General features: G+C 36.7%; 2 protein-coding genes across 2 annotated transcripts in view; one reads left to right on the top strand and one right to left on the bottom strand.

The window, feature by feature from the left end:
* The window catches only part of LOC122027168 (sacsin-like), a 36,303-nt gene extending 23,335 nt beyond the window's left edge, over positions 1 to 12,968 (top strand). Inside the window, exons 8-13 of the mRNA XM_042586065.1 lie at positions 477 to 3,474; positions 3,561 to 3,693; positions 8,439 to 8,959; positions 9,047 to 9,967; positions 10,049 to 10,225; positions 12,434 to 12,968. Of these exons, the coding sequence (XP_042441999.1) occupies positions 477 to 3,474; positions 3,561 to 3,693; positions 8,439 to 8,959; positions 9,047 to 9,967; positions 10,049 to 10,225; positions 12,434 to 12,631 (4,948 nt within the window). The 3' untranslated portion in view covers positions 12,632 to 12,968. The remainder of the gene's footprint in view (positions 1 to 476; positions 3,475 to 3,560; positions 3,694 to 8,438; positions 8,960 to 9,046; positions 9,968 to 10,048; positions 10,226 to 12,433) is intronic.
* LOC122027169 lies at positions 4,155 to 7,130 on the bottom strand. Its single transcript, XM_042586066.1, has 4 exons — positions 5,285 to 7,130; positions 5,154 to 5,241; positions 4,671 to 5,067; positions 4,155 to 4,587 (listed from the first exon to the last, which is right to left on the bottom strand). The coding sequence occupies exons 1-4, from the start codon at positions 6,669 to 6,671 to the stop codon at positions 4,234 to 4,236; spliced, it is 2,226 nt and encodes a 741-aa protein (XP_042442000.1). The 5' UTR covers positions 6,672 to 7,130; the 3' UTR covers positions 4,155 to 4,233.
* Positions 12,969 to 21,772: the final 8,804 nt, after the last annotated feature.

Genomic DNA, 21,772 nt, shown 5'->3' with positions numbered 1-21,772 from the left:
ATGTTCGTATCTAGTTTTCACAAATTTCACATGTTTTGGAAATTTTGTAGTTTTTGTCTTTTAAAACTCTGATTGCTTTTATAGTTTTCCTTTATTTATTTTAAAAATATTTTCCGTACTTTTAGTAGGTTTAGTATGTTATATGTTGTAGGGTTTGGAACATTCTGTACATCTCATTTGCCACTCATATTTCATCCCCTTTGTTTTGAAGCTATTTTGTACTGAGGTTTCTGAAAGTGACATTAATTATGTTTTAAAGCTGTATTCAACTTTAATAAAATCTTGTGTGAACCATCAACAATGTGCTCATTTTAGTGGATAAAGGATATTTTAATCATCCAACAATACTAATTGACAAACATCTACCTACCATTTGTTAGAATCATGTTAAAGTTTTCATTCTCTATACATCCTATTTTGGAAAAAAAGAATTTGTTTTTTTTCCTTTGTCGTTGAAGAGAGAGATTGTTTTTCAGGAGGTTTCTTGCTTATGATTTGACACCTGTTGCTGGAGTTGCAGCTCATATATCACATGATGGAATACCTTTAAGTGCCCATACATCTAGCTGCATATTGTCTCCTCTTCCCACATCTGGAACTCTAAGTATGCCAGTCACTCTGCTTGGATGTTTTCTTTTATGTCACGATGGTGGACGGTATCTCTTTAGCCGTTGTCATGAAACAAACATGTCAGAGCGACAACTTAAAGCTAGTAATAGTATAGTTGAAGCTTGGAACAGAGAATTGATGTTGTGTGTTCGAGATGCATATGTTGAATTGGTTTTGGAATTTCAAAGGCTCAGGAAGGAACCCCTAAATTCTACAATTGACCCAAGCATCACAAGTGACTTGTGCTCTATTTTGCAGGTTTATGGTGATACGATTTATAATTTCTGGCCTAGGTCTAAACAACCATTTAATTCTTCTAAGGCACTTGTTGCTGTCAGTGGTAATTCATCTAAGAAAACTGAAGCAGATTGGCAAACTCTAATTGATCAAGTTATAAGGCCTTTTTATGCTCGCCTTGTTGATCTTCCTGTTTGGCAACTTTATGGAGGTAAAACTGTCAAAGTTGATGAGGGCATGTTTCTGTCTCAATCAGGAGGCGGAGATGATAGCAGCTTGCCACCAACCAATGTTTGCAGTTTCATAAAAGAACATTATCCTGTTTTTTCTGTACCCTGGGAACTGGTCAATGAAATTCAGGCTGTTGGAGTTAAGATAAAAGCAATCAAGCCTAAGATGGTTCGTGATCTTCTCAAATCTTCTTCATCTGTTTCACTTAGATCTATTAATACCTATATCGATGTGTTGGAATATTGCCTATCTGACATTCAACTGCAGCTGTCGTTGAATCTATTGATATCTGATGGATCAGCTGAGGGTAACAACTTGCAGATTGAAAATTTCACTCCCCCTAACACATTGGGGCATAGGCACAATCAAGGTGCTCCCCAGACTTCTGGTGGTTCAGGTGGTGATGCACTTGAAATCATGTCATATTTTGGCAAAGCTTTATATGATTTTGGGCGTGGTGTTGTTGAGGATATGGGGAGGGCAGGAAATACATTGGGTAGATCTTCTGTTGTGGGCATTGGTCCATATGCCGATAGGATACTTCCTTCTGCAGTTTATGAACTCAAAGGTACACCTTTTCCAACAGCAACAAATAACCTTGTAAGGCTTGGAGTTAATGAACTTTGGATAGGGAGTCAAGAGCAGCAATTGCTTATGCAACCTTTGGCTTATAGATTTATTCATGCACAATGTTTAGAAAGACATAATTTAACGGATATTCTCTCTGACGAGGATATCCAAAGGTTTCTGAAATTGAGAGGTTTCTCTGCCCACCTACTCTCTAGCAATCTGAGGTTTGTCTTTAATGAGCAATGGGTAAGTCATGCGATGAGCAGTAATAGAACTCCTTGGGTTTCATGGGAGAAGTATACTGAATCACAAGGAGATGGACCCACTCCCAAATGGATCCTACTTTTTTGGAAAACCTTCATGGCCTTAAAAGGAGAACTTTCACTTATATCTGAATGGCCTTTGATTCCTGCAATTCTGAATAAGTCAGTGTTGTATCGTGTTAAAGAAATTCACCTTGTTTTTGCACCACCAGTTGCAGATGTAGATCTTGGAAATAGAGCTTCAAACTCCAATAGTGAAGGGGAGGATTCATTGGCTTTGTCTGTGGCTATTCCACAGCTGGAGCAAAACAAGTATTATTCTGCATTTGAATTGACAAAGTCAAGGTATCCATGGTTGTTTGGTGTACTTAATAAATTCAACATACCCGTATATGATGCCTCCCTTCATTGTAGTGTACCTGATAGTATTTTCCCGGCACCTTCTCAAACTCTTGGCCAAGTAGTTGTTTCAAAGTTGCTTGCTGCTAAAATAGCTGGACATTTTTCCATTCCTGCTGATTTATTCAATGAAGAGCGTGATAGTCTATTTAATATATTTGCTCAGGAGGTTAAATCATCCAGTGTATGCCCTTACAGAAGAGAAGAGATAGATTTGTTGAGAGAACTCCCCATATTTAGAACAGTTCTGGGTACATATACTAGGTTGTACAGCCCTGATCAATGCATCCTTTCTCAATCTGCATTCTTTCACCCACGAGATGAACTCTGTCTTTCTAATACTATGGAGGCAAATGCCTTTTTCCATGCTCTTGGAGTACATGAGCTAAGAAATCAAGATGTCTTAGTGAGATTTGCTTTGCGAGAATTTGAGCAGAAAACATCAGAAGAACAGGAAGATATATTGCTTTACCTTTACACCAACTGGCAAGAACTACAATTGGATGCGACTGTAATCAACTCTTTGAAAGAGACTAACTTTGTACGGAATGCTGATGAAAGTTCTTTAAAGTTATTCAAGCCAAGAGACTTGTTTGATCCTCATGATTGCTTGCTGGCATCAATCTTCTCTGGGGAACACAACCAATTTCCTGGGGAACGGTTCATTACTGATGGTTGGCTACGTATTTTAAAGAAAACTGGGCTTAGAACATCTTCTCAAGTTGATACCATACTGGAATGTGCAAAAAAAATAGAGAAACTAGGAAATGAAAACATTTCTCACAAGGAAGATCAAGATGATTTTGAGGTTGATTTCATAGGTAATACAAATGAAGTTTCCTTGGAAATATGGACCTTAGCTATTTCGTTGGTTAAAACAATATTTGAAAATTTTGCATCCCTCTATGACAACAACTTCTGTGAAAATCTTGGTAAGATTTCATTTGTACCTGCTGAGAAAGGTTTCCCAAGTATCAGTGGTAAGAAGGGTGGAAAGAGAGTACTTACATCATATAGTGAAGCTATCTTGTCAAAAGATTGGCCGTTGTGTTGGACTATTGCACCTATTCTTAGCATGCAAAATGTTATTCCTCCTGAATATTCCTGGGGAGCATTTCGCCTGAGGAGCCCTCCAGTTTTTTCTAAAGTTTTGAAACATTTGCAGGTGGATGAACACATTTAATATATGGAAAATTTCAAATTTATGTTTAAATATTTACAAATTTTAAATTGTGAGAAAATTGGTTTCAGGTTGTTGGAAAAGAGAATGGGGAAGATACCCTTGCTCACTGGCCGACATCAGCGAACATTATGACAGTAGAAGATGCCTTTTCAGATATCTTGAAGTACATGGATAAGATATGGGGCACTCTCTCTTCTTCAGGTTTGAACATATAAATATAGTATATATTTGTGTGTAGCTTTGAAATAAATTTATTTGTTGCCTGGAGCTTTAAAAACGATCTACTAGCTGATGAGTAGGATTTAAATTTATAGTGTTTCTGTTATTGTTATGTGGATTGTGTTGAAAAGTCCAAGAGATGCTTAAACATCTTTCCTGCATATCTTCTAAATTTAGCGATCTCTTCTGGAAAATCACAAGTTGGATTGTCTGAATCAAGGTTGTCAAAATCGAGATTCTACGTTGAAACGGAAGGGAGTTATCGAATCGTAAACTCGTAGTATCGTAACACGAATCGTAAGTTTCTACCAAAATGTAAAATTATATATAAACATATATATACTCATAGAAAATAACATACATAAGATTAATAACCTCAAAAACACATTAAACATTTGATTAAACTAAACATTTATAAGGTCTTCTACAATCCACACATAAAATAAGTCATAAGTCACAAATTTTAGATAACATATAAGTCTACAACATGAAAAATAATAGTCAAGTTCTAAAGTCTAAACTTCATAAATTCATGAATTCATAATCATCCTCCATGTGTTCTTCATCTCCAGCATCCTCCATGGCATCTCCACCTTCTTCAACTTCATCATCATCATAACTAGGCAGCTCCAAATCATCATGAGGTGCTCCACTACTAGGTCCTTCTTCAACTGGAACCAAATCTTCATTTGAAGCATCCAAATCTAAATTTTCACTATCATCCACAATCCAATCATCATCAGAAGCTAGGTCATCAATGCTATAGTCATTGACTTTCCTCAATTCCTTCTTCTTGGCTAATTTTGAATTAGCCATCACAAAGACTACATCATTCATCGTTTTTGCCTTCAAACGATTTCTTCTCTTAGTGTGGACCTAAATAATAACAAAATCAATTAACACATACTCATATAATCACATACAACTAGGTAATTTCATTCAAGAATGAAATGCAATACCATCTCAAATGCACTCCAATTCCTCTCACAGCCAGATGAGCTGCATGTCAAGCTCAAAACACGAATAGCAAACTTTTGCAACTCAGGATGTTCATAACCATATGATTCCCACCATTGTGCTGGAGTTTTGGTTTCAATTCCACAAGTGGCTACTGCACTACCAAAGAATTTCTTTCGATATTTGAAGTCTTCCAGTTGAGCATCAATCTTCTTTACTTCTTCCATACTTTCAACCATCCTTTGTAGACAATCATATATTCCTCTTTTCACTTCAAAGTCAGCTTTAAAATTAGGACTGTAATGAAATTGAGGGTTAAGGTAATAGCCCGCAGCATGCAAAGGCCGATGTAGTTGATTATCCCATCTTGCATCTATAATTTCCCATAGAGGCAAGTAACTAAAGAGTGAGAAAAAATTTGAATTAGTTTCCAAGAAATTATAAATTTATACGAGTATTTAATAATTAGTAATAAATTAAGTTACCTTTTCTTAATACCATTAAAGGCAGCTTGTATCTTTTCTTTGGCCCTGTCCATTTCCTCATAAATGAACCCCATGGCAGGCTTCTCATCTGAGTCTACCAAACGAAGGACTTTGATCAAAAGGATAAGCACTCCTCAAGCATGTAATAATGCTTTTCCAGAAGTCCTTATCCATTACCACATTTTCAATAACCTTTCCATCTTTAGTCTTTGCAAATTGACTAAATTTCCATTCTTTGGATGTAAACATTCTAATCAATGCTCCCTTATTGTCATTCAAGCAACCCAAAGTCAAGTAAGATGTGGCAAAACGGGTAGTGGCTGGTCTAATCAAATCCTTTTCTTTGGTAAAATGATGCAATAGAGAAATAAGCGCAGTCCTTGAATAGATGTAAGTTGTGATCTTTTTACCTCGTGCAATTGTCTCTTTATGTATTGGTATCTTTTTTTCAAAATCCTCCAACATTAAATCGATGCAATGAACTGCACAAGGCGTCCAATATAGCCTCTTTCTCTTCCCCATCAACATCTCCCCGGCTGCTTTGTAGTTTGCTGCATTGTCTGTGACAATTGGCACTACATTTTCTTCACCAACTTCTTCAACAATTTCATCCATCAACTTGAAAATCTTGTCAGCTGTTTTAGATATATCAGATGCATCAATTGACTTCAAAAAAATGGTTCCCATAGGACTATTAACCAAGAAGTTTAATATAGTCCTCCTCCTCTTATCTGTCCACCCATCAGTCATAATTGTGCATCCCATTTTCTTCCAAAATGCTTTGTGCTGCTCTATAACTTCTTTGGTGCAATCAACTTGTTGTTTCAAATACTTGACTCTAATCTCATGGTAGGATGGAGGCTTAAAGCCAATACCATGTCTTGCAACCAAGTCTAGCATCTTCTTGAATTCATCACTTTTTGCCACATGAAAAGGTATAGCATTATTGTAGAAAAAAGAGGCAATCCCTTGGCAAGCTTCCTCCCTCAAATTCTTCTTGAAAATGCCATTGATGGTAGTTTGACTACTCACACCCCTTTTCTTGAATAGATCAGCAGGATTCTTTGCAATTTCTCGCCTTTGTCTTTTTGCACCCTCCACCTCCTCATCTTCATATTGGCCAAGAGGACTTGAATCACTTGATCTTCCTTCAATCTCCTTTGCCCTCTTTATTAAATTTTCTTGCAATGAGGATACAATTTTCCACATTTCCTTCCTTACATCATCACTAACAGCCTTGCATGCTCCAACATCCTTTTGTGTTCCTGCCAAATGATGCTTGAGTCTATAAATCCCTCCATTTATCACCTTTTGACAGTATTTGCATTGCACTTTCTTTGGATTTTCATCAACTGCAATTCCATGTTTCCAACCTGGATCAGATCTATTTCCAGGAGCATTCACTGCCAATCTTTTGGAATCTGAAGTTCCACTAGTTGTGGAAGCTACGCTTGGAATGGCTGCACCACTATTGGAGCTTGCTTCACCAGACCCACCAACACTAGCTTCTCTACTCATTTTTGTGAAATTAAAGAAGAACAAGAACACCACCACGCAGCTTCAGCTTCACCAACGACACTGCAACTCTGCAACAGCAGCTCGCGAACCACAGACGTGGCCAACAGCCTTCAGAGATGCAGACGGGACAGAGACGGCCAAAGAAGTAAAGAACAGAGACCCACAGATGAGATAGATGGAGAAGGGACAGAGGCGGATGATGGCGTACCTTTAATTGAAGTCAGTCACAGTGCCGGTCGACGCACACCGGACGCACAGGGAGGAGGAGACAGACGCGTACGTGAAGGAGACGATGGTTGCTGAAGAAGAACGAAGCACAGCAGTTGCGGCGACAATGGCTCGCGACGCGACTTAGGAAAGTTAGGGTTTTTTGAGATCAAATCTTCTGTCCCGAAACTCTCCCTGTCCCTCTGTCCCACGCAGAAAACGACAACCGACTCGTGAGAAACACGTGACGAAGGCGGAAATCAGGGATCGGCCCTTGCTGATCGGTCTGGGGACCGATCAGCCTAGGGCCTGATCGGTCCACAGACTGATCTGCAAGACCGATCTGCAAGGGCCGATCGTCCTAGGGGCTGATCGGCCCTTGCAGATCGGTCTGTGGACCGATCAGGCCATAGGTGGATCGGTCCACAGACCGATCTCCCTATTTTTCTGAAGGAGAAACGCACGTGTTATTTGGAGCGGGGTTTCTTGGACCCGTGTTTGATCGATCGCTGCGATCGACCTTCTGGTCTTCTGGTCTTGGAAAACCAGCGGACATTTCGCGTAGAATCGCTGGACTCTTACGAGTCTACGATTTCCGCTACGCTTCCACGCGATTCTGCACGATTCCACCAGATTCCGCTTCCGCCTGGGCACGCAACGCGGAAGGCCACCAAAAATGCGTAGAATCGTGCGATTCTACGTTCCGACTCGCGATTTTGACAACATTGGTCTGAATGCAGTATAATCCACTTGTAACAATGAAATAGAGTAGTTCACAACAGATCCGTCAATACACTAAATAAACATTTCAGTGATTACATGGGAAATGAATAATTCAGAACATTGAGCTCAGAAGTCTTGAGGTGTACCGGTGGTCTAAGAAGTAATCTTCATTTACAATTGGGAAGATGTGGTTCATACTTAAACTCGTTTGCTGCAAACTTTTTTGTAAGTGAAAATGTCTATATTCAAAAAATATTCCTTTGGTCTTGTAAGTTTCATGATAATACATGCTTTGCCAATCAAAAGGGAAAGAAATCAAAAGAGTGGAAACACACAATCATTAAACATATTATTCTCAAGTATGATAATCTTTGTATATCAACTTTTGATAAGATCATGTTGCAGACATAAAAGCACTTAGAATGATGAGCATGCTCTCTCATGTCTCAAGAAAAGGGACCATGTTGATTATTTGTCAACATGATTATTTTTGCTTGGAGTTGACATAATATTTCCATTTTTTTCCCTATGTAAATGGTTTCTTAAAATATATTGGAAGAATACCAGGATCAATATATTTAGAACCTTAGTGAAACAATATTTTGTCTTTCATTCTTGATTCAATGTGTAAGTTGGTTGAGACTAGCTGTAAGGTTATCATTTGTGGATTTTGTAAGTTCAGAAACTTGTGTTTTAGTTTGATGCTAAATTAGATCGTTCAAATATGGAAGCAAGGTTGTTTTTTACTTCTTTTAGACAACTGGAAGCTATCAATTATGAAAATTTAATAAATTGTGATGCAATTGTAGTTATTTTGTTCCTATATTCTTCTGGCAGATATTATGGAATTGCAGAAGGTGGCATTTGTGCCGGTGGCAAATGGAACTCGCTTGGTTACTGCAAAGTCACTTTTTGTACGTCTGGCAACTAACCTTTCACCATTTGCATTTGAACTTCCCAGTCTATATCTACCATATGTGAGGATCCTCAAAGAAATGGGAATGCAGGAGGCTCTTACTCTTTCATTTGCTAGAGAGCTTCTTCTAAACATCCAACAATCCTGTGGATATCAACGCCTTAATCCCAATGAACTCCGTGCAGTAATCACAGTTCTCAATTTTATGTGCCTTGAGGTTTCTAATTCAATGTCGAATGAGCTTGATTGGCTATCCGATGCAATCATCCCAGATGATGGCTGCAGGCTGGTCTTGGCAAGATCCTGTGTGTATGTTGATTTCTATGGATCTCAATTCCTTAGTAATATAGATACTTCCAGGTTAAGATTTGCTCATCCAGAGCTATCAGAGAGTATCGTTATGGCCTTGGGTATCAATAAAATATCTGACGTTGTCATTGAGGTGAGAGAATTGCTTTTGTGCCAGTTTTTATACTTGCTAATAAATTTACAAGTTTGAATTGGAACATTTGATGTGTTCTTTATGCAGGAATTGGATGAACCAGAACTACAGATTATTAGCCAGATTCGGGGTGTGACACTTACGAGGGTGAAGGAGAAACTCTTGAGCAAATCGTTGCAAGAGATAGTGTCTATTTTTATGAGCAACATAGCCCATCACTATCCCACACTTGAAAGCTTAGGCTTTCTCCAAATAAAGCATCTAATGGAACTTATTGCTGAAAAACTGCAATTTGCTGAACAAATTCACACTCGATTTCTTTTACTTCCCAAATGCCTGGATATTACACGCCTAACCAAGCAGTCCTCAATTGCTGAATGGGAAAACAGTATGAAGCATCGAACTCTCTGCTTCATTGACAAATCAATGGATCATATTTTGATTGCAGAACCACCATCCTTTATGACAGTTTACGATGTGATTGCAATAGTCGTAAGCCAGGTTTTTGGGGCACCAGTAACTTTGCCATTTGGGCCACTTTTTGCCTGCCCTGATGATTCAGAGAAAGCAGTTCTGAGGGCACTAAAATTAGGTTCTGAACATGGAATTGCTAGAAAGGAAAGTAAGACCAATACTTTAATGGGAAAAGAATTATTATCTCAGGATGCTCTTCAAGTGCAGTTCCTTCCACTTCGACCATTTTACTCAGGAGAAATAATTGCTTGGAAGAGTGGAAGAGAAGGGGAAAAACTTAGGTATGGTAGGGTTCCAGAAGATGTAAAGCCATCAGCTGGTCAGGCACTATACAGACTTACTGTTGATACTGCCCTCGGAGAGACCCAAGTGCTACTTTCTTCAAATGTCTTCTCTTTTAGAAGTGTTTCTATGTTTGACGCTTCTTCCATGCCATCATCATCTAGTAGGGGTAGTGGAGAGGATACAAGGAAAAATAGAATGCTGCATGGACGTACATCCAAGGATTCTGGGAATGAGAAAAGAAAAATCCAGGTTAGCAGATATTATGTTGATTATCATGCATTATTTTATCTTAACCTAGCAAATAATGCTAAACTTCTTTCTTTATGCTAGAATCCAAAAGAGCTCCAGTACGGCAAAGTATCTGCTAAAGAACTGGTGCAAGCAGTTCATGACATGCTTTCAACTGCTGGAATAAATATGGATGTTGACAAGCAAGCACTTCTCCAAACAACTTTAACTCTGCAAGAACAGCTGAAGGAATCTCAAGTTGCCCTTTTGGTCGAGCAGGTTTGTCACAAACTATTCTTGCATTTTCTTTATACAAACGTGTATTCTAATTTTTAGTGGTAGGTCATTATGATCTTAAAAATGACAGCTTTAAAGGATCATTCAAATGTGTATTCTAATTTTACGTGGTAGTTCATTATGATCTTAAAAATGACAGCTTTAAAGGATCATTCAAACGTGTATTCTAATTTTACGTGGTAGTTCATTATGATCTTAAAATGATAGCTTTAAAGGATCATTCTGTGCAATGCAAGTATTTCGGTATCTGGTTGAAACAGTTTGAAGTTTAAATATTGAATCAGGCTAATGCACTCAACGCTTGAACACTTTGGTACATTTGAAAGTAGCCAAGATCAACTTATGAGATTTGTTTGTTTCCACTTAGTTTACCTCCAAAATAATACTCTTATAGCACTTAGAAAGTGATTTGAATTAGAATTTTGAAGAACTCATTACAAAAGTATTATATCCTGATACTAAAACTAGTGTCATGCATCCAATGATAGCATTGGTTCTTGTAGTGTCCAAGTGAGATTAGCCCTGTCATTTTCCAAAACCTAGATTAAATAATGCTCCTAGGGCATGTCGTATGCGAATTAGTTTCTCAACATATCCATAAATATATCTTGATAACAATTGAAGGATGAACTTGCATTGACATAACTAAAATTGGAACAAAGATAGGTACATTATATGAGATACATCTCGGTTTAAACAACCCCAGCATTGCTCCTCTTTGTTGGTGCTCCAGTTGGTGTCATTTTCCCTTCCATCTCCTATCCTTTTACAATGTTTTATCTTCTACCCATGATCCACAAGTGGATTTGAAGGATAAGTGACTAGAATAGAATCTTCATGTTTTGATTGGTAAGTTGGTACCATAACACCTATGTCAGAATAGGCGAAAGTTGCATTTGTCAACATTATCAGTATCAGCGGGTGGCCATGGTTCATTTTGACATTATTGATAGACACTTCAAAACATGAAAGACTACTGTCAAGAACCCTGTGCTATGAACAAATTGTTGCTATCCATCTCCAAAGTTTTAGTGCTGCTGCATTCTGAAATAATACTCTTATAGCACTTAGAAAGTGATTTGAATTAGAATTTTGAAGAACTCATTACAAAAGTATTATATCCTGATACTAAAACTAGTGTCATGCATCCAATGATAGCATTGGTTCTTGTAGTGTCCAAGTGAGATTAGCCCTGTCATTTTCCAAAACCTAGATTAAATAATGCTCCTAGGGCATGTCGTATGCGAATTAGTTTCTCAACATATCCATAAATATATCTTGATAACAATTGAAGGATGAACTTGCATTGACATAACTAAAATTGGAACAAAGATAGGTACATTATATGAGATACATCTCGGTTTAAACAACCCCAGCATTGCTCCTCTTTGTTGGTGCTCCAGTTGGTGTCATTTTCCCTTCCATCTCCTATCCTTTTACAATGTTTTATCTTCTACCCATGATCCACAAGTGGATTTGAAGGATAAGTGACTAGAATAGAATCTTCATGTTTTGATTGGTAAGTTGGTACCATAACACCTATGTCAGAATAGGCGAAAGTTGCATTTGTCAACATTATCAGTATCAGCGGGTGGCCATGGTTCATTTTGACATTATTGATAGACACTTCAAAACATGAAAGACTACTGTCAAGAACCCTGTGCTATGAACAAATTGTTGCTATCCATCTCCAAAGTTTTAGTGCTGCTGCATTCTGACCCTTAGGCTGACATGTCCTAACCCAATTAATTAATTTCCCTTCTCACCGTCCTCATACATGAAGCCATGACCTAGCTTCTGTTTACTATAATTGATTTAATAAAATTGTTCTCTTAAATCATTCCTTACCGTATATAAATCTTCACATGATAATTTAACTGATTGAAAATGTGAATAATTAGCTTCACCCCATGCAACTGCAACAAAAGCTTATTTGAAGTTAGAAGGGAATTCTGTAATTTATCCTTGCTAACGGAGTGACAATCCAATCAGCATTTAAAAAATCATTTTTATGTTAAGAGTGGTCATTAACAGCATACATGGATGGAAGTTAGGCTAATGAAAATCTCCAAATACAAGGAAAGTGGATTCTCTGTTGGTCTTTTTGTTCGTTTTGGTTTGACGAGAAATATTATATTCTTACAGTAGATACAATTATATGTGCCATCTAATTCGCACAAAACCTTTCAGGAAAAGGTCGACACTGCAGTGAGAGAAGCTGATACAGCCAAAGCAGCATGGTCATGCCGGGTGTGTTTGAGCGCGGAGGTGAACATCACTATTGTCCCCTGTGGGCATGTTCTATGTCAAAGATGCTCTGCTGCGGTTTCTCGGTGCCCATTTTGCCGTACCCATGTCTCCAAAACCATGAAGATCTTCAGACCATGACTGGTTCCTGGGGCGTGACACAGAAATTAGCTCATCTTAGTAAACACTGAAGGTTTCAGATGCTATTTATTATTTTTCCCCCCAAAGAAAAATGCTTATAGAGCTGTTTGTTGGTAGTAAGCTTGCGGTTGCTTTCCTGGGAGAATCGTCTGCCAGGTGATCGAGTTAAAATCCCATTGTTCTCATAGTAACATTTATTGTCCTGTAATTATCTCCTTAAGCAGCGTGTAAATACCTGCTCATTTCTATATGTTTTGTATAGTCAATCATCATAAGCTAGGCATTGATTGTTGGATTATGATGGAAATAAAATTGATAGTTGTCGATGCAGCATTTACACCCTGTTTGGATATAACTTAAGTCATGGAATTGAATTGAATTTCATTATGAATTGAATTCCATAAGGAATTGAATTCAATTCTCATGTTTGGAATGAATTGCAACTTAAGTTATGAAATTCTTATGTTTTACCATTTTATCCTTCTCTCTTTTTTCTTTTCTTTTTTTACAAAGAAGAGAGAATGAGGGCACAATGGACATAATATGGAGAATTGAATTCCCTATTTAAATCACACATAAAGAGGTGTGATTTACTTTTGCCTTGTTTGATGGAATTGGAATTGAATTCCATATCAATTCTTAGCTAAAAAATCATTCCAAAGCATGGAATTCAATTCCAATTCTAAAAGGAATTGAATTCCATATCATTCCAAACAGGCTGTTAGTAAGTTCTCATTTCGATGCAAAAACACCTGGACTGCCACATGGGGCTCCCTATATGTATCAGGTATATCTTTTCTTCCTTTTGGCAATTTAACAAACAGCTCATCTAACTTTCAGAATAACGCATGCTATTTGATATTTGTCAAAAGATATATTTTTTAAATGCACTTCCTCTTTTATCTTTTACCTTCTGACAATTTAATTTTTTTCTATCATTTTTTTTCTATCATTTTTCTCTCTCTTCTCTTTCCTCTCTCCTATATATGTAATTTCTTTCATTTTTCCTATCTTACTAATTTCTCCGGCTACCGTGATTTACTTCCCTCGTGAAGACCTTGGGCGTGGTGCGACGGGCGCGCTGGGGGCGAGCGATATCGTCTTTTGCCACTGCCACTTTCATTTTTCCTATCTTCTTTTTCTTTTCTTTTTTCATACATGCATAACATATGGATAATATTTTATAAGGTTTAATTGATTTTTATAATATTTTAAATAAATAAAAAATAACATATTTAAATTTCTTGTAATTTCAGAAATCTACAAGAATTTAAATGGATGCGATCGGAATTTTCTAGGTCCATTAGTGTGTTTCGATTAAAATATACTAATAGACCTAGAAAGTTTTAATTGAACTTATTTTAGTTTCTGTGGATTTTTAGGGTTGCAAGGAATTCAAATATACTATCCATTATTTATTTTGGTTTCTCGGAAGTGTTAAAATGTAATAAAAAAAGAATCAACAAAAATCTCCACCTTGGACCTGATATGGAAATATATCAAGCCTAATGTGTACTTAATATGAAATCATATCAGGTCTAACGTGGACCTGATATAACATGGACATGATATAGAATGATGTCAGGTCCACGTTAAGCTTGATATGGTTTCATATCAGACTACGTTGAGATTTTTTACGATTCTTTCTTTTTATATGTTAATATTTTTTTAGAAACTGAAATAATAGTGGATAGCATATTTGAATTCCTTGCAACTCAAAAAATCTACAGGAAATGAAGGAAATGAAATATGTGCAATTTGAAATGTCTAAGTCCATTAGTGGATTTTGATTAGGAGTGAGCATTCGATTAATTTGATATTAATTTTGTATAATTTTTTAAATTATTTTTTAAAATAAATTTGGTTAATTCGGTGTTAACTGAAATAATTGATTCAGTTAATTCGGTGTTAACCGAAGTAATCGATTTGGTTAATTCGATTTTAGTAAAATTTTGATTCGATTCAGTTAGCCAATATTAAATCGGTTTTTGGTTAATTTAGTTAATTTATGGATCAAATATTCACCTTAGTTTTGGTCGAAATTCACTGATGGATCTAGAGAGTTTTGATTACATCCATTTTAGTTTTTATAGATTTTTATGGTTTCAAGAAGTTTAAATATTCTATCCATTGTTTATTTAATTTTTTGCAAGTTAAAAATGTAATAAAAAAGAATCACTAAAAATTTTCATGTTGGGTCTGATATGGAATCATATCAGGTTCACGTTGGATCTGATATCATTCCATATCAAGCTCATGTTAGGCTTAATATAATTTCATATCAGACCTAATAAGTTAATGAAACATAATATCTTAGCTTAATTATAGTTAGTTATTCTCTTAAAGTATGAACTCCACACTATAAACTTGAATGAAGTCTTTTGTGCTACCATGCATTTACAATTGTTGATACTGCTAAAAATAAACTTTAGTCTTGATGACAATGGTATGACACTGGTGGGCCATCGACCACTTTTCTTGTTCATGATTTGATATGTCGATTATAAGAAATTGAATTTGGAACTCATCAGCACTGAGCCGACCTTGCCAATCGTGAATTATTTTTTTTCGATGTGTGAATTATTCAAAGGTGGAGGTGAGGAGCCTTGAATTGTTTAAGGAATGTCGTGGATATGAAATGGAATCATATCAGGTCCAATATTAAACCCAATGTGGAGGTTTTTATCGATTCTTCTTTATTACATTTTAACACCTTCGAAAAGTCGAAATAAACAATTAATAACATGATATCTTAACTCAATCATAGTCAGTTATTCTCTTAAGTATGAACTCTACATTATAAACTTGAACGAAGTCTTATGTGCTACCATGCATTTACAATTGTTGATACCGTCAAAAATAAACTTTAGTCTTCATGACAATAATATGACACTGGTGGACCATTGACCATTTTTCATCTTCACGATTTGAGAGGTCAATTATAAAAATTGAATTTGGAACTCATCAGCACTAAGCCGACCTTGCTAACCGTGAATTATTTTTTTCGATGTGTGAATTATTTAGAGGTGGAAGTGAGGAGTCTTGAATAGTTTATGGAATATCATGGATCTGATATGGAATCATATCAAATCCAATATTGAGCTCAATATGAAGGTTTTTATCGATTCTTCTTTATTACATTTTAATACATTCGAAATGCTGAAATAGACAATCGATAATATATTTGAACTCCTTTTATTCTCAGAAATTTATAAGAATTGAAATAGGTGCAATCTAAGCTCTTTAGGTTAATCAGTGGATTTCAGTCAAAATTCATTGATAGATCTAGAGACTTTAGATTGTACTAATTTCAATTCCTATGGATTTCTGGGGTTGTAAGAAATTTAAATATACTATTTATTATTTATTTCAGGTTCTCGAAGGTGTTAACATGTAATAAGAAAGAATCGATAAAAATCTTCATGTTGGGCCTGATATGATTCCATATCAGGTCCAACGTGGGTTTGATATGGAATGATATCAGGCCCACGTTAGGCTTGATATGCATGGAGGTTTTTATCGAGTTTTCTTTAGTACATTTTAAAGTGTGCGGGAGGAGTGCATTTGCTTGAGATTCATGGAGTTTCCCATTTAATCTTTGAGGCGATGTTAAAAAAAAAAGAGAAATAAAAACATGAGGAATTTGTTACAAGGATTGGAGGTCGTAACAGATTGATATTGTGATGGAGTAGGAGTGAAGATTTGAGTTTAAGTTTTGTAAGTTGGTCCTAGAGAATGTATTGTGGATATGCTGTAGAGAATTTCAAGAACAGAAGATGGAGAATTCTGAAAAACGGAATTGGAATTGTGCAGAAACCTTGCTTCTATAGCGGGGTCAATGATAAGTGGTTTATTGGGTATATCATTTTGATGGCTATTGCATGATTTTTGTGAACTAATGTTTTGATTGATAAATTTGTTAGGTGGATTTACAAAGAAAGAAATACTTGACGTTGATTTGTTAATTTGTTTATTGCTCTATACTCATGATTTTTGCCTCATTTTTTAAGGGAACCAATAGGGGTTTATTGAGCAAGAGATTTATTCATCGTGCCAGCGTCTTCTCGCGAGTACAGTGACTTTGCTATTGTTCATCGTGCCAGCGTCTTCTCGCGAGTACGAGGCGGAGTACCTTTCCACTTCTCAGATCTGAGATCCAGTTTCCTTCATCGACGATGAGTCTTGAGCAATCGGTGATCATCGCTCGAGGATCAAAGCAGATCAGAGGGTGTTTTCCCTCACTGCGATTTTGATTTCCGCATTCCTCAATTGGCCGCAGATCAGAGGGTGTTTCCTCGATCTGAGCTTCCTTGTCCAACAGAGGTGTCTGCGGCGTTTTCTTGGCATTTCTGATTCCCTTTCATCTTTAAATTCATCCGTAACTTTTGAATCAATCAAATTAATCGATTAGAGCTAGCGATTCCAGATGTCATTCCTTTGTTCTTTGAGCGTTGAGAATTTCAGTTGATCGTGAGCTTGAAAGGTGTTTCCCAGGAGCGTCTTAGTGTGACGACATAGACAAGGGATTAGATCTGTGATTTGAGTTTGTGGATTGTTTCTTTACTAAGAATTGAGATTTAATTGCTAGATCAAATACTTAGTTTTGTTTACTTCTTCTTTCCATCCTGATCTCATTTAAATTCTGAAATTTCGAGTAGCTATAAGTAGCAACTTAGATTTAGATCTTAATTTCATATTGTTGCAATTCAATTGCCACACGTTTCAATTATGTAATTAGACTCTTGATCTTATTTTAGTGAGTTTAGCTTTTGCAATTTAGTTTGCCAACTTGTTAAAGCAAATACTATTTTAGATTGTTTTCAGTTTAATTGTAAGAGTTGAATTTCATCTTCTTCATTGAGTAATTGAGTTTAGTTAAGTTGTTATTCAAGTCTAGTTGTTCTTTAATTTACTAACGATATGATTTGATTTCTTTTTTAGGGCAGATGTGGCCAATGGCCTTTACTTATCTTGATTGCAATGCATCATTTATTTAGCAAGAAAATCGAAAACCATACCTACATTTCTAAATAGAAAACTAAAAAAGAATTTTACATCTAAATTAAGCACACATTTAGTTATCCTTGGAAAAATACGACTTGATACCTATACTACATCTTTTCTTTTGTATTGATATGGGTTTTCAACAATTAATAATTTGAAGTGCCACATGACATGTAATATGATTAACATCAGTCAACAATTCCTATCTCAAAGGTTGCTGAAAGCAAGTAAGTTGGTATACAATTCTCTGGGATTGAACCACCAAATTGTCTAAAACACAAAAAACAACCATTTTCAACAATACACAAAGTTTTTGTATCAAGTTTAAATTGTTTTGTGCTAAGCCTTCGTAAAAGTAGTCTTATACAGTAGCTGATCCAAATTGAGCTTCTGTTTTACAATTTCATTTGCTATTCCATCATTCCAATGAACTCACTCTTTATTATCTTAAAGGCATTTGGATTCATCTAAGGAATTCGGTTGGGTTTTATTTCAGAAATGGTACTTCAGAAATGTGAATGCAAGGAGCTGCTATTTGTGTTAATATACCACGCATTTGGCTCTTTACCTATGTGAAGTAAATGTAACCCTCAATAAGGTTAGGGAACAAGTGTCATCTATTACACCAATTCAAATTTGCAAAGGGAAAAAAAAAATAAAACGAGAATAGAAATTGATGTACTAACAGTGTGCGAATTTTTATTGTATTTTCTAGCCACCAATAGCTTGAATTCGATCCCTAATCATGTCAGTGCTAATTGATACATGTGTCTGAGCTGAACTCTTCATTGACTTAAGCTAGAATTCTCTTGAATTGTCAAAAATATTCATGTTGGGCTTGATATGGAATAATATCAGGCCCAACTTGAGCCTGATATGGAATGATACGTGAAGATTTTTGTCGATTCTTCCTTATTACATGTTAACACTTCCAAGAACCCAAAATAAATGATGGATAGTATATTTGAATTTCTTACATTCCTAGAAATCCACAGGAACTGAAATGAGTACAATTAGAGCTCTCTAGGTCCATCAGTGAGTTTCGATCAAAACTCACTGATGGACCTAGAAAGTTTCGATTGCACTCATTCCAATTCCTGTGGATTTTTGGGATTACAAGGAGTTCAAATATATTATCTATAATTTATTTCAGCTTCTTGGAAGTGTTAACATGTAATAAGGAAGAATCAACAAAAATCTACACGTTGGGCCTGATATAATTCATCCAATGTGGGTCTGACATCATTCCCTATCAAGCCCATGTTGGGCCTGATATGATTCTATGTCAGACTGACATTGTGCCTGATATGATTCCATATTTGACTCAACATGGAGATTTTGTTGATTCTTCCTTATTATATTTAAATACTTTTGAGAAACCGAAATAAATAATGAATAATATATTTGAACTCCTTGTAACTTTAGAAATCCACAAGAATTGAAATGAGTACAATTGGAACTCTCTAGGTCTATTAGTAGATTTTAACCGAAACTCATTGATAGACCTATAGAGTTCCGATTGCACCTATTTAATTTCTTATGGATTTTTGAAATGGTAAGGAGTTCAGATATGCTATCTATTATTTATTTTTATTTCTTCAAATGTATTAAAATGTTATCTATATGTTATGCATGCATAAAAAAAAAAAAATGAGAATAAAGTAAATATAAGAGAAGTTGTATGTATAGGAAGAAAGAGATGAGAGAGAAAAATGATAGAGAAAAGAAAAATGATAGAAAAAAATTAAATTGTTAAGAGAGTAAAATGAAAAGTCTAAAATATCAATGTAGCATGTGTATAAATTTAGAAACTTAGGTGGCCTGTTTGTTAAATTGCCGTTTTCCTTTAGCTAAAATTCTCTTGACCGCTTGAAAAAAAAAACAAAAAGAAATAAGGCCTAAATACCACTTAAGTAAAATGCTATATTATTTCTGCCCTTTTTAGGGTTTAATTCCAAAGAAAAATTGCATCTCTTGCTTGCTCGTACCAATTCATTAGTCTAAACTTTTTCTTTCCAAAAAAACAACGAAGGTGGAATTTAATTAAAATTACAAAATGTGGAGTATATTAATAATGCTGCCACCAAACGGCTGAAAGCAACCACTCAACTCCATTGGAATATCGCCACGTGTCCTCATTGCCACTTTAAAAACATCTAACATTATTTTAAATATGTTAGACAATTTCTTTTCTTAATGAAGAATAAATAAATATTAGTTCTAATGAACAAATTTTGTTTTGATAAAATAAAAGGCTGGTTGACAGAGATATATATAAATTGAAGTCGAGAATATTTAATTAGAGATTAAGATAAAATTAACATAATTTTTCAAAATAAATTAATTATAAAAGGAGAAAAAATTGTTCACTAGTAGTTTGCAGTATTTTTAAAAAATGATAGTATAGTGTTTGAACCATCATTTTATGATTTGTTGTTGAAATACTCGTAGCTATATCAATTCCTATCTCTTTGTTATTTCTAGAGTGAAAGATGATTTATAAATCAGCTTACACTTTATAAATTTTATTTTAATTTGTAAAAAAATTTAGTCTTTTTGTTGGTGCAATTTCCAGTAGGTCAAGGTTGACCTAGTTGACCAAGTGTAAACCTTGGTCATGGTTTCAATTTTTGACAATACAGAAAGATATGTAGACATGGACAATGCAGGTGCAGTTGTCTATGCGGAGAGATACTGATCAGGGTCTGATCAGGTTGGATGAAGAAGAGTCAAGTAGGTCAAGGTTGACCGGATACTTGACTGGGAAGTCCTAACTGGGATGTTAGGCAGTTCGGAAAGTCCTGGTGAGTGAAGCCAGACAGTCGGGAAGTCCTGGTGAGTGAAGCCAGGCAGTTGGAGAAAGTCCTGGTGAGTGAAGCTAGGCAATTGGGAAAGACCTGGTGAGTGAAGCCAGGCAGGGGAAAGACCTAGTGAGTGAAGCTAGGCAGTTCGGAAGTCCTGGTGAGTGAAGCCAGGCAAGGGGAATCCAGATGGGTCAAGGTTGACCAGACATCTGGTGAAAAGTCTAAGTATGGAGACTTGGCACGGAAAAGTCCAAGCAGGGAGCTTGGCATGGGAAAAGTCCAAGCAGGGAGCTTGGCACGGGAAAAGTCCAAGTATGGAAGCTTGGCATGCGAAGTCGGAGAGGGCTCGGTAGCTCGTTCTCCGGACTAGGTCAGAGAGGGCTCGGTAGCTCGTTCTCTGGACCGGATGGAGTCGGAGAGGGCTCGGTAGCTCGTTCTCCGGACTAGGTCAGAGAGGGCTCGGTAGGTCGTTCTCAAGACCAAGTAGGGTTTAGGGCTGGGAGCTCTAAACCTGGATCGGTCTGGTGACCGATCCAGTGATACGCTGGGTTATCTGATCGGTCTGGTGACCGATCAGTAACCAAACAGAAGCATTCTGTTGCTTGTCTGATCGGTCAGCAGACCGATCAGTGATTGATCAGAAGGAGATCACCTTCGGGAGGGAAAGGTCCTGATCGGTCTTGTGACCGATCAGGACCCTTGTGGACCGATCAGGATGAAGCCTGATCGGTCCACGTCCTAGCCGTTGCGTAGCAATGACTAGTCTCTTCTGTGTCTTCTTCGCAGGTTATAAAAGGGGTTGAGGAGCTACTGTTCCAAGAGTTACTTCTTCCTTCTTGCCCCTGCTTCTTGCTGCACTTGAGCTTTGCTGAGCTCTCTGATTCGTGAAGCTTCGTGTGAGCTTCCCCGGCTGGTCAGCTGCTGCTGTTCTTCCGTGAAGTTGCTGCTTCGACAACGGAAACCAGTCGAAGGCAAGCAAGGTGTTTTACATTCATATTGTTTGTATTTCTTGCTATATTTCTATCTTGTTGTTGCAAGTTATTGTGGCGAGGTTTCTCCACCCAGAAGGAGTTGTTATTAGCCGGTTTTCCGGGGTCTCATCCACCGACGGATTGATAGGCTTCGTCCACCTTACGGACACGCCGAGGAGTAGGAGTATAATCTCCGAACCTCGTTACATCGACGAGTTTGAGGTTTGCTATTCTCCGTTGTCGTTTCTTTTGTTTATTTCCGCTGCGTTAACCCTAATCGTAGGAAGAAACGCGAAGATTTGGGGATGGCTATTCACACCCCCCTCTCTAGCCGCGATCATCGATCCTAACAAGTGGTATCA

This window comes from Zingiber officinale, chromosome 10A (genome assembly GCF_018446385.1).
Source record: "Zingiber officinale cultivar Zhangliang chromosome 10A, Zo_v1.1, whole genome shotgun sequence".
Taxonomy (NCBI): domain Eukaryota; kingdom Viridiplantae; phylum Streptophyta; class Magnoliopsida; order Zingiberales; family Zingiberaceae; genus Zingiber; species Zingiber officinale.
Note: the sequence above shows the minus strand (reverse complement) of the source record. Positions and strands in the feature narration are given on the sequence as shown.

Excerpts from the sequence above, each read along its gene's own strand:
- LOC122027169 (XM_042586066.1), bottom strand. The coding sequence starts at position 6,671 with ATGAGTAGAGAAGCTAGTGTTGGTGGGTCTGGTGAAGCAAGCTCCAAT. Across the intron at positions 5,068-5,153 it reads TTTAATGGTATTAAGAAAAG|TTACTTGCCTCTATGGGAAA; the intron begins GTAACTTAATTT and ends CTCACTCTTTAG. Across the intron at positions 4,588-4,670 it reads ATTGGAGTGCATTTGAGATG|GTCCACACTAAGAGAAGAAA; the intron begins GTATTGCATTTC and ends GTTATTATTTAG.